General features: G+C 42.5%; 1 protein-coding gene across 1 annotated transcript in view; it reads right to left on the bottom strand.

Annotated features, from left to right (window-relative positions):
* Positions 1 to 13,860, bottom strand: part of LOC144475978 (protein expanded) — a 112,433-nt gene that overhangs the window by 40,952 nt on the left and 57,621 nt on the right. The window contains exon 3 of the mRNA XM_078192472.1: positions 5,918 to 6,073. Coding sequence (XP_078048598.1) covers positions 5,918 to 6,031 — 114 coding nt within the window. The 5' untranslated portion in view covers positions 6,032 to 6,073. The remainder of the gene's footprint in view (positions 1 to 5,917; positions 6,074 to 13,860) is intronic.

Here is a 13,860-nt window from a genome sequence, read left to right as displayed (position 1 = left end):
ATTCGATACGGGGCGATAAATTGTTCCGCTACCTCCGCGCGCGCATTCCACCGCGAGCATTTATGAGGGACCCTTTCCCTCCGGGGCAACGCTTAAAACGCTGCAATTGTGCGAGCGTTTCCGTCTACGGTATCCTCGATTAGTAACCATCGGCTCTTCGGCCTCCTCCAGCGCACAATTTTCTGCTGAACTCGCAATTCTTGGATCCATTTCTTCCTTTACCCAAACGACGCTACACGCCGCTGCAGAACGGGTTAAAAAAAAAACATATTTTTACGTCCTTTATCGTAACAGGCATGAATATAGCACCAAGTGAGATTTTTGAATTTGTTTAAAAATGTAAATCATAACAAGCCAAAGTTGACCATTTGCGCTATCATTTGTGGCACGAGTATTTACATTAATGAACACTGTGGAACAAATTCCAGGAGAGAGAACGTTTAAGTATAATATATTTCTATATTAATTGGCAAATATCGACGATAACAAAGTTAACATTTACTTCGATGCATTTTTGTAGTTTATATTCATAGATTAACCAGATTGTCATAATGTTATAGTGCAAGGGGTTCAGTATTCGAATGTTTCCGTCGGAAGAGGTAATGAAATTTCTACATTTAAATAAGCGAGTGAAGTGATAAATGATGAATTTACATATAAATACCACGACCGGACAGTAACGACACGCGTTTACGCACGATATAATAGCTTAGAGCTGTGAAATCGGCTAATTGTGCGTGTCATACGTTAACTAAATTGCTGATTTTCTGCATTTGTAACAGTCGAACGAGAAAGAACGAAGAAAGGCTTTAATTGAATTTAACGGGAACCTGATTTTCTGCTTAACGCGGCGAAGTTATTCATTCAGATAGTAAGTAGACTGTGGATTTAATGTGTTAGCAGTATCTGTATCTCTTAAAGATGTAATTGAAGAGAAACTTTTCACAGAACTTGGTATCGTAATAATATTTTATTTCTGGTCCAATAAGTCGTAATAGGGAAAGTAAAATACTGTAGATAATACTAACAAATCTTGATACGTTAAAAATGGAAATTCGAAAAAAGATAATAGTAAGATTTGTCTCACAACAAGCGTACTTTATTTTTATCGAGAGCGCTTTTAATAACAATAACACACATTCACATGTTAAATAAAACCCCATTCACGCAAAGACCAGCCTCGTTGTACCGTGAAACGGTCGACCCCAGCGATTTCCCGTAAAACTAACAAACGAGGAAATATTAGCGGACCCACCGGTTACGACAGAGATTCTAATAAACTCTCCAACAATAGACACAGAAATATCCTTTTTTTCTCCTACCTGTCGACAGGAAATGGGAACCGAACGAAACGGCACCTCTGATCGTCGATTCAATTATCCACGTAATTATTACGCTACCGGCGCGGCGCAATAAATTAGTATCAGTGCCTATGCAACCGGTCGATCGAACTCGGTTCGCGATTGGTCGAGAACCGAGTGCGTAGAAAGTAACGGATAAATTAGTACAGGGAAATGCAGCGCCCTCGGAGAATGGAACGTTTTCATTCGGACGGTATCTTTTATCGGCCGTTTTGCAACAACAGGCCCGGCCGATCTCGTTTGTCGTTCCTTTGTTTCGTAGGAGGCACCCAAGGGAAACGCGCGTCTAATGAGGATGCTGATTGTTTAGCATAAACGACCGCAGAAACGCGCGCTTCCGACTTGTTAGCTCCCTGCGATGCGATTTATTTTACGGTTTATTCTTCTATGCTTAAAGCACGCTAGTCCTCTAATCTCATTCTTCCTCTAACTGAAAACCATGCGCCAAACATGAAATCATGCATATTCTACGTACAAATTGTACATCGATACATTTCATGCATACAGTAATTCTTCTAATGGCTGAATATATTAGAAAATAATTTTATTTTTCTTTACCAATCAACTTCACCGCATTGTCATTATATATTTTATCAGCTGACTTGTCGGTAAAAAATTTGATCATGTACAAAAGGCGATTATCTAGCATGTAATTATTATCTATAAATTTTACTCGATACGTGTTGACCAATTGCGCAAAGATTATCATCTAATTAACGTCTTGTCGTATTTCGACGAGCATGAATGTTATTCCGTCCTTTGAAAATGGAAGAAAATTCTGTTCTCTCGTCATCGGCAACTGTAGGCACGCTATTCCCTTCCTCTTCCAAAAAATCATTATAATCAAAACAGTTGTAATTGCTGTAACTACGAAGTGAATGGTACGCGAAGGAGTTAAAAGAGTACGGCCAGTCCCAATCTAAATGGAATTTCGAATGAACAGCAATTTCAAGCTGTTAGGATTAAGCTGACGCAGGCGTGGGTGTTCCAGTTCAGTCGGGACACCGTGTATAAGCATACTTTCAGTTGATCGGCGTAACGAGGCTAGAATCCAGCCCGTGATTTCATAGCAGGCCAACGCATGCGGGACCACGCAGGCAGAACGAGGAATTTCCTTGGCAACCGGGAATTCAGATTCGTGGTTACAAATGAGCCTGGCTATAATTAGGAAGATGGTATCGTGTGAGAAGGTGCGCTACACGCAGAGAGCCGTGCCTCGTGTTCGACCGCATGTTCTCCGCGAGGATGGTTTGTCTAACGACGCGAGGAGGCAATAGCCTCGAACCAGCAAAATCGACGTCGTTGCGGAAACCTTGACACTGAAACCATTACCACGTTGGATCGCCACTCGAACGGGCCTCGGCGCTCCTCGGATAAAGACCTAACCGAACTGCGAGCAACCGTACAGTAACACTGCAATTTGCTTCCCCGGGTGAATGTTAGACCTTTAACTAGGAGACTGATCTTAGTCTCTACTGCTATACGCAGTCTTGTCGAAGTTCTTTGGCATCACTGTGTACTTGAATTATTTCCAATATTCTTCTAATTCAGAGTTATTGGGAAAAATGTAACTCTACTATGTTCTCAAAGAGGCTTTACACTGAATTTCTTCAAGAAACTAGTCGAAATTGATTAAATGCTTTTCGATGCATAGTTTAAAGCTACGCGGTCGAAACGGTTGAAGCTGTCTGATAGTACACGAGCGAGAATCATTGTACTTTAATTAATTAACATTGATTAATTACAGGCGTGTACTGCTTACGGGGCGTAGATATTTAAATATTGATTTTTGAAATCGTCAAGCACGCATGAAGCAGCGTAGATGTGCAGAAGCAGCAATGTTTATTCGAGTACACCAGCGTCTACATTTTCAAACTCGTTTCTTTCAAAATTGCATCTTCGTCGATGATCGAAGTTCTTCTTTCCTGAAGGATGTGAATTTTAATACAGTATCTTGAAGAACTTGTCGAGCAACGAAGAAACTTCGGTTTTTTTTATCGAACATTCTGGTGCACAGCAAATAAAATAAAACGTTCTTTCGAAACTACTCAAGATGCCCGTAACGAGGCAACATGTCGTGACAAGGCTCAGTGTTTTATTTCAAAACAGGTCACACAGTTAACATAGTTTCACGGCGACGTAGTTACAGGAATGTTCATGCTTGGAGGGTGCACCGAAACGAGATAAAAAAAAAAGGAGACTGACTCTTATATGCGCCGTCCCATGGGAAGTATCCTGGAAAAGATGATAGCAACGCAAATAAAGCTACTTCCTCCGAGCCGCGAAAAAGACGTATCTTGCGTTAATGAGCTCATTATATACGGGTACTATTTGAAACCTCCTAAGAAAGATCATGCAGAATCTTCGTCGGAGAATCTTAATGAACGATACGTTGAACGGGAAGGGTTTAGTACACGATACTTCGAGAACGTTGCTAGGATTAAAGAGACATAGCAAGCGAGTTTAGCTTCTTCAATACCTCTGAAGATAACACAGATGTTAAAAGCGATCGGTGTACAGTGGATCTACTATGCGTTTGCGAGAAAAGTGAGTTAAAACTGATGTTACTCAAATTTAAATTTAATGAATTTATTAACAGTGCATCTTTATTCGACTCCTATCTTTTGTTACGTTAATTTTTCGCTGAATTATCATCACACGAAATTGATCTATTTTTATTCGAAATTTTCCTATACTGTATATTTTACTCGAAACATTTTAATTAACGCATGGGAGGTCCGTAAAATTATGAAAGCAATGAAAAATTATCTTGAAACATCGAGAAGCCGAAACAATTCCTGCAACGTTCGCGTAATTCACGCGCGGCTGGTAAAAATCCTATTTATGACGACATGGTGGATCCGGGTGGCTCTATTGTCTTCTTTGTAACAACGATGGCTTTATTAGTTTCGTAGACCTGGAAGCATAGGATTCGCATGGTCTAGACGGCCGGAACATTCCTCCGGTCTTCAGTTTCCGCGAGAATCACGGAGTCCGCAAGAATTCTGCCGCTGGAGGAAGCGTAACACCGCGCGGAGTGGATCGGGGCGCAGAGGCGCGGAGGAGCGCAGGGAAGCGACGAGGGAAGCGGCGCAATGTAACAGTGTAGGAGGGAGCGTATTTTTTTTCAATTAACTATTCTAGTCCCCGGCGGTTCTGCACGCTCTCGCGCAGCGCCGGGTTGTAAACGACCGTTGCCGCGGACAAGGCAGGTGCATGTACCTTCGCACGCCTTAATATATTGACTATACTATACGCGGAGTTTCTCCGCGCATCGGTTATTCTGCTCTCGCACGCCCACGCCGCGGATGTAACTAATCGCATTCCACGATTAGAAAATCCGGGCGTGCCCCCTCGACACCCTGCGATGCACATGTCCAGATAAACGATGGAATTTCGCGGGCATGTACCGGCGCAGGATCGCTTTTATTTCGCTGGCCACGGCACGCGATGTTCTTAATTAGCAATTCAATAATTTAAGGAACACGAGCAACTCAAATTCACACTTTCGCGATACGAATTGCCATTTTTCTCGCCCGATCAACGGGGGATAGTAATCTATCAAATGAATTGGAGAATTGGTTAGCGTGTTCCCTTTCTAGAAAAAACGTTTTCTACGTGGATCATCGTCGAAGTGCATGGTGGTGTAAATAGAAGAGCGTGGCTTTCATGATCAACGTGATCGCGGTGGTTTAAAATACGATATTTGATACGAGCTAATGTCGAAGTATAAATTTTATATTTATGTAACCGGTTCGTTTATATACATTAACCCATTCAGTGGCAATCGAGATGAGAAAGTACAGTGGAAGAAATATGTATGATAACTAGACTACGAATTTATGACAAAAATGGCTAAATATGACACAAAAGTCTAAAGACATTGGATGTATTTAAGAGTATTTCTGTAACATGTACAACTCTTTCAAATTTTTTAAGTAGAGAATACATTTTCGTCAGGCTTATACATACATATATCAGATTGCATATCTTGTACTCACATTAAATTTACATTACAAATGATTATGCCAAATCTAACGTTTAAGAAATGTAAGAAATTAAATAAGTACGAACTAAACATCGAGAGAGAGAGAGAGTTAACAGTAGTTGAGACAAGTTGTAGTTGTTGCCAACGAAGAAATTTTGAAGAAACGTTTTCGAAAATATGTCTTGAAAATTTGCTGAACAAAGCTCGGAATTGTTATAAACATCGCGAATAGTGTAGCTTGCGAAAATAGTGAATAGTCCGAAGGTTAAAATGCAAAAGTGGAAGCGCGACGAAATACTCGCGACATTAAAAGGTTTAACGGTCGTCGATTTGGTGTAACGTTGAAAGAAATCTGGCTGGTGAATATCCATAAAGCCAGCACGGTAACGTTGCCGTATCTCATTAAAGGATAATACCGAACCCCATGGAAAATACATGACTCGGGATTACCATGTATAACGGAACGAAATGGAGACTGTTATATGTAATGCATATCGTGAATATGCATTGTCGTCATGAATTATTCCACCCCATTAAACGTTAATAATGTGGCCAGGACGGTACTCACCTCAACGACGAAGTAAAGAGGATCACCGGGAAGGGCTTGAACGGCGAGGTAGCGGCTGGCGGACACCAGGGGTTGAAGGCAGGACCGCGCAGCCGTGACACCGCTACCACGCATGCTGCATGCTTCATTTCGTCGCCGCTACGCACAGCGTCCTCACTGTAATCACAGAAAACCAAACATTCAATCAGAAATCGACAATTTATAACATTCATGATCCGGGAACATTTCTGTGTCGGATTGTTCTATAATAATTTTAGAATCAAACATACTAAATATTGAAAATTGCGCATCGAATGACAAAATTGAATTTATTTAGACTTTTCGCCGTTCTGATGTCAATGGAAGCTTGAACAAAGGGATTTATTAACAATTTTTTCATAATCTCGATATATTAAAAATCAAACATGTATAAGTCGAAATAATCGAACTTTTATAAATTGCGTTTACCTTTGCATGATTTTAAAGGGTGTCTGAGTAACTGATGTTTACAAACTTTAATCCCAAATTCTATGGAGACTGCAGAACTACACATATTTTTAAGTCGCGTATCTCTTTACTGGATTTCCCCACAAGTGTTTATACACTTCGAATAAACACTAATAAAATTATAAAAATATTAACACGTTCGCTGCCAGCATACAAACAACCAGTATACAAAGTTATATTTACTGTACCTGTTGTATGTATATAATACGATAAAAATGTCGTAAAAGAGTAGCTATAAATTCTCTAAATATCATGCTAATGCTCACAATTTTAAATAATTATATTCACAAAATTCAATTTGATGTTTGTTACGTGGAACTGCTGCCACGTTAAAAAAATCGTTTGTTATGAGGAAGTCAAGGTGTCCGAAACAGTGGGAAGTGAACAAACAATTAATTCCGCGACACTGGCATCGATAACCGAACGATCGTGTAATCCATCGACAAATGGTGGAGGACTACCGGATTTTCGGACCGGGCTGGGCTATTGGCCGGTGAACAGCGCGGCAACGAAGATAACAATGCACGGGAGAGCCGATAGGAGTATGCTAATGGAAACGGTAACCGGTCGCACAAATCACGGTGGCGTTTCCAGAGAATCCAGCCGCAAGGAATGGCTCTGCCGGGGCCCCGCGCAGACCCCGAGTGGGCCCCGCACGGTTTACGACGGGTGTGTGCTGAATCCCCTCGCGGCGCTCCGTTCACGGTAAATCACAGAATCGCTCCCGGCGTTACTCCATTTTCATCTCCGTGGAACAAGAAGCGGTCGCGTGGATGGAGAAACAGATGGCCCCTCTCGGCACCGAGCTGGCCACCCGCTCATAAATCCGTCGGACAATAAGTCCTCGAAAAATGCAACGCGAGGCCATCCACCGGCTCCCCGAGGAATTTCGCGTGACCCTCGGCTCGATTAATTGCTCCGCGAAATTTGCCAGACGTTCCCCCGGAATCTCCCATCTTCGTTTCTCGCACACAATACGTGGTCTTTGAGGTCGAATATCCACGTATCGGCGACATAGAAACCACGTGTTTTATCGCAGACGTGGCAAGAATAGTATTTAATTACACACCGAATTCTATTTTTATACGATTTGGATTTAACACGGTTAAAACAATTATCTAATTCTTTATTTCCCTTAACTCTTCCATGTATGCACTCACACGATACTTTCTGAAATGTATCCATTGTGTAAGAACAGAATTGGGTGTACACATCGGTATCCATAATTCATCGGATATTTTGTTGTTTTGAAGAAGACGATTATATTAGGACATAGATGCAGTTGTCTGTATTAATTTTATTGCCGAGTTTTGTCGCTTGTGTTTTTCATCATAATCTGATTCTAGAAGGAAAATATTCTTAATACTTAACGAAAAGATTACTTTTGTTACAGTTTCCCGTTCGAACGTCTTGTCATCTAAATTCAGAAGACTTTTAATATCGCGACCCTCTGCATTCCTGAGACCTTTTGGAATCAGGAGCCCTTCACATTCCTAAGATCTTTAGCGTGGCGTTCTTTCAGCCTCCCCGTTGCGATTCTACGGCCCTTGGCATTGTGCACCTCTCTGCGTTCCTAGGACCCTTTAATTGTGGCCCTTCGACCTCTCTTGACCCTTGATGGTACCGTGGCGCCTTGCTTTCTAAGATTCTCGGTTTGTGCCTCGCAAGAGAACAAATACGTTGGTATGCCGGTCTCGAATAACCTAAGAGGAGAATTGACCCTTCGTTCTACGTGCTCAACTAACTAGCAAACTATTTAACCCCTTCCCGTACTTTAGCGAGTCAGACTCGCGATGAAGATTTTTGCCCAAACATGAATTGCCCAAACAGTTACTTGGGCCAAACATAAACATCGCGAGTCAGACTCGCGAACAGATACTTGGGCCAAACATAAACATCGCGAGGCTGAGTCGCGAACACATACTTGGGCGACACATACATTTCGGATCGTATTGCGACTGTTTACAAACATCAGTCTGGTCTGTTTAGCGCGCGTTGATGCGGACCGCTCGGGCCCGAGTTTCGTCGAGCTAAATGGCACCGGAAGGGGTTACAAGAAACTGAAATCATATGAAACCAGATATTGAGAAAAATCTGTGATCGTTTATAGCCAGTATCTCACAGTTCGTTTGCATCGCCATGTACAGTGGACTTAAAGTCCATATCTTAAGACGAGATTAATAAAGTCATATTATTAAATAAAAATAGAAAAATCATCTTAATAAGTTACAATGAGATTAAGGAGAAAAGTTCTAAATATAATTGAAGTTATTGTGAACGAAATTTACAATACAAACCATTAAAATTCTCTTTCTAGTTTTTAATAATTCATTATGACTATTACGACACAATTTTACATAGAAAAATGGTAAGGAAATGCGTGTATATCATAATCATTTTATTGTTAACGGTTCGAAAAACTTTATATGGTTTTTAAACATTTAAATATGCGGCGAGCATTTACATGACGTCTACGAAACGAAACAATGGAAAATAATAACGCCTTTAAATTCATTTGATGCATGCCGGACGTTCTCTCCTACCCTCGGACCCGGCTATTTCGGGGTTGAACGGTGATTCGACGAAGTCGCCGTGGTAATCGACGAAATTGACTAATGGACGATCCGCGAGAGAGCAGAAAGGAGGAGAAAACCATCTACCCGCGAAGGGATGATCGATGGGATCCATTACCGAGAGACGCGTGCAATCCGCCCACACCCCGAGGAGCCTTACTCCCTGTCTCTTTTCCTCGGTTCTACCCTGCTACTCCCTCACCTTCCCCGTTTAGCCCGTTCTTTTTCCCCGCGTATACCTACTCGTGGCCAGAGCGTTGTCTATTTCTCTTTCTCGGCTGCACCTCTCGGCGCAGCAGCGCGTTGATGCATTTACTCGCTTACCGGTATAACTGCCACGCCATTACAAGAGCCGGTCCTCCCTTCTTCTCCCCTTTCCTCTTACACCCTCCATTTACACTCACTCCCCTTCCTTTTCGCTAATACGCTGTGCCCTCCCCTTACCTTCTCCGTTGGATCCGATACCCCGGCAACTCTCCAACAAAAATATTGCAACTATTTCAAAATTGGAGAAATACGTGACTGTTTTTAAGATTGACTCACACATGCGATAACCCCTTAACGAAGAATTGATTTTATTTCTCTTACAAGGAAGACTAATTAATCGGTGGCATAACCGTGACGATTATTTTACGCGAATGGAAGTTTTCAAACAGCTGTCCCTCAAAAACTAGCACTACTATCGAGACTCAAAAAACTTGGAAACATCATCTGAACATTCGAAAACGTCAATTCCTTGATTAGAATTCGATCTTTCATTTCTAAGCATATGGAATTAATTGTTAATTTCATTCTTTTCCTGATAATAATCCTCAAAATTAGTTCGAAAATTAAAGTCGAACAAATCATCGACAGCTGGGTTTTTGTTACCAGGTGTCTTGGATCGCAGCGATTGCCGCAGAGGTTAATTTAAAGCGATCACGTTCCGTGTCGTCGAAGCATCTAGTTAGCCAATCGGGGAAACAAAGCGCGGAGAAAACTTGATTAAAACAGCCGACGGACAGCCGTTTTCAACGGCTAGCGCGGAGGCTGGCAGGATGGTCAGACCCTTTGAACTCTCATTGGGTATTCCGCGGGCGACGCCGCGCGTCTTAGGCGGCAATCGGACGATTAATGCACCTTGGCGGATCGATATGGAAAGCTGGACAGACTGAAAAAGCGATTCGCGATAGAGGGATGCGCTCGCATGCCGAATGCGCGGCGAATCCGCAAGCGGTGGATCGAGGATCGGCAGGGATGAAAGAACCGATCCGCGACGGGAGCGCCGGCGACTGGTTTTATCGTTCCGACGAAGTGCGACGTGCATGCACGTAGGCGGCAGTATATAAATAATGTGAACTACATTCCAGCAGCATGAGTAACCGTGTCTTGCGCACTCTCGCCACTCTTCTCGTCCTTTTCTCGGCAGCGATCCGGCCCGCGCGTACAAATCTAATTACCCAGCAACCTACCAACGGGGGACAGAGAACGAGCCGACCGGGGAAGGACGACGAACGGAGCAGCGCCTCTTACCTCTACGTCCATGTTTGTCGCCGGCTTAACGACATCGGGGCCTGCTAGAGCTCGATTGCCGACCAGAGAAACAATTTCCGCTACGGAGCCACTCGATGCTATCGTTCGCGGCTCGGAAGTTGCCCGCGGAGGTCGCGCGGAAATATCAAATCGTTCCTTGATTTCTTTAACTGTTTTCGCTAGACTAGCGGAGCCGGTTACCGCGGAACAGAGTTGGGCAAAAAGTAATCTACCTAATGGTTAACGATTGTAACTCGTTAATTATTATAACTAATTTGTAATAATTGGGTAGAAGGTAGTCTCTACCAATGGTTAACGATTCTAACTTGTTAGTTATTACAAGCAATCTATAATAATCGATAATTACTAACGAGTTGGAATCGTTAATCGATCAGACTACTAGTTGCCCACCTCTGCTATGGAGCGATTAAGTCCCGTGCCTTCGGTTTGTTTTCAGGCATGATTAGCTTTATATTTGTCGAAGAAAACATATTGATTTCTCTGTATTAAAATAAAAGGAAAATAATAGAATGCAAACGTTAATTAGTAATTTTACACAGTGGCCAGAACCACTGCCTTATAAACAAACAAAACTTGTCCCGTTCTGTTAGGGAGACGCCATATTCAGAGGATAAAATGTCTCGTAGAAGTGTATTATTAACAATTTACGTATTTTCTCAGAGCTATAAATCCGCCCTTTGAACACTGTTGCGTTAATGTTTAGTCTTGAAATAAAGAATTGTGAAAAGAGCCTTAAATGCTACCCCGCAGGGACACTATTTACAGATTTGCCAAATATAAACGATCATTGTTTGAATCTTTCTAAGGAATAACATGATACGTGACGGGTCGACACTGTAACGCGTTTAACTCTTTCGCCTTATTTCTTCAGCATGTGACGAATGAAACTTGTTAATGTCGAACACGAGGCAAAAATGAGCGAGGTATTATTATCCCATCACTTATGCAACTATCTCTGAGTATCGTATGCCGTTTAAGAACTCGATTGAATCTTCATGCATATTCCACCTTTTATAAATAATTCTAGAACGAATAAACGACTCATTTGGCCGACGAGATCTTCGTAGCTGAGGAAATAACAAATGTGATCGGCGCTCGTTAAGATGAAGGTATCTATTATGGAACGCTTTTCAGAATGTATAAAATTATCATCCAATTTATTACAACTTAAAAATATCATTGTCGAATACTTATGTTACTATTTGATAGATCGATATTTCCGTTTGATCACCGTTAACACACAAATTTGTTGTACATTTGATTGAAATTTGGGTGGAAGTTTTACATATAATTTCGTGTGATCTATCTATTTTTTATCGTATTATTTCTTTCACTGTTTCAAGAAGGGGTCACAATTGAACGGGGTTTCGTATGGGGTACTTCCACCTTAACATAAATATTTTCTTACGCTCTGAAAATCATTCGATCGCCGCACACGCGCAAAGATACGCAATGTAATTCCGCGGGGATCGCTCATGAAAAATATGTCAAAATATCTAGGCCGAACAATTAGCGATAGTTCCCTAGTTACTTTCCCCTATCGCGGTGTGCGCATCGGCGCGCGTAACTGTACGTAACCGGACCTAACTGTATGCAAATGAAAACGTAACGTGGCCGCGGCGTGAATTTCGCGGGGCGATTGCTCGTTATCTTGCCGTACGGCGTGAAATAAATGCTGGATATCGCGGTTAGTGTCTCAGGAACGAGAACCAGTACATCTCCCGTGTCATCCGCGGACCGCAGAAGCCCGGGTAATTAGACCTACGCAAGGAATGCGGTTTTCCCACCTCGCAGCCTCTTCCTATCCGCTCTCGTTCATCTTCCGCCGACCGTGAAGACCAGAGAAATCCAGAATGGGAGGAGACGGAGAAAGCATCAATCGACACGCACTATACCGTGCCGGCGAGATCCGGTGAAACCCTGATCGAATAACGTTTTAACAGAATTTCGACAATAATAGTCTCAGAGATCATCGGAAATATCTGCATTCTGGCATGTTCAATTTCATAGACGATCGAAAACGAGATCTGCATACTAATTTTTACAAAAAATGGCCGAAAGGACGCAGCGCGCGCCATCGCGTATCGAACTTATATCTTTCATCAAATTTTCAATGAAGTCGCACGAGACAACAATTGCATTGTTACGACTTCTTTGAGATGAGAATATATAAAATGTGTTGAAAAAAGTAGGCGATGCAGCGACAGCTCGCTTCTAATAATAATTAATTGCATCTTTTTGTTTGTTCGTTTTGTTCCGTCCTAGACTCCAAATATCCAAGAAATCGTAAAATTTATGAATACATTTTTATTTATGAATATATTTACCTCTCATGCAAGACAAGTATACTCGCCATTCTACGAAATGCTGTCATTTCTTCGTAACATCAAAAACAGCTAATTGGTTAAATGTGTAAAACGTTACACAGTAGTACGTCATAGTATTCGTCTGTATTATTCTACGTAATCAGAGGAAATTGTGAATTTGGCTGTGTTCAGTGACAAAATGACACCTTAAACTCTTTTGATAAGTTTTCAGTTGAAAACTCCACGCGCTCGTGTTTACCTAAGCAGGTAAATACATGATAACAAATTTCGGCATGATACAAACGTTTTTGAGGCTGACCAGAGGACCGATGCTGACACCTCGCAGAATTTTGTTACATCGAAGAAACTGATTTTTATCGAAGGGGTTTATTAAATTAGAGAGGACTCGGACCCAATATTTTCGTAGATGTCGGCGCATTAAAATGGCACCGCGGGTGCACCGTATTCGACCCACGCGTCACCGCCACCTACCCGCAGCGCGACTCGCTCGACGAATGCATCACGCGTGTGCACGCGTATGCACGCGGCGCATTCCAGTAAAGTCCCTGATCTCCTGCCCTTGCGGTTTAGCATTCTCGTTAAAGCCACGCTGGAATGTCTACGTTGCGCCGCGCCGCGCCGCGCCGCGCGCCACGCCGGCGTATCCGCGGCCGCGAGCACACATTGACGGATTTATGAATAATCCGCCGGCAAATTACAGGAGTGGATGATTAGATCGTAATCGATTCGATCCGCGGAACAACCTGTTCTTAATTGCGGAATGATTTCCACTTAACGACGCTCCGCTACGGAAAATTTATTATCGTCGCCAGCTCGGGGCTGGCGCGTCGCTGGGAAAACCGCGGCTTGTACTGGATTCCTTCTCTCCGCGCATATTTTCGCTAGAACCTGTCTTCCCACTGAGTCATCCAACCATTTTGTTCTACATTATAGCTGTCGCGGCGCGAACGCGGTTCTGTGCACGCTCGTCGATCAGCTGACCGTCCCATAAGTTCAGAAATATAATTCACGACGCAATTCTATC

The sequence above is a fragment of the Augochlora pura genome, chromosome 2 (assembly GCF_028453695.1).
Source record: "Augochlora pura isolate Apur16 chromosome 2, APUR_v2.2.1, whole genome shotgun sequence".
Lineage (NCBI taxonomy): Eukaryota > Metazoa > Arthropoda > Insecta > Hymenoptera > Halictidae > Augochlora > Augochlora pura.
Note: the sequence above shows the minus strand (reverse complement) of the source record. Positions and strands in the feature narration are given on the sequence as shown.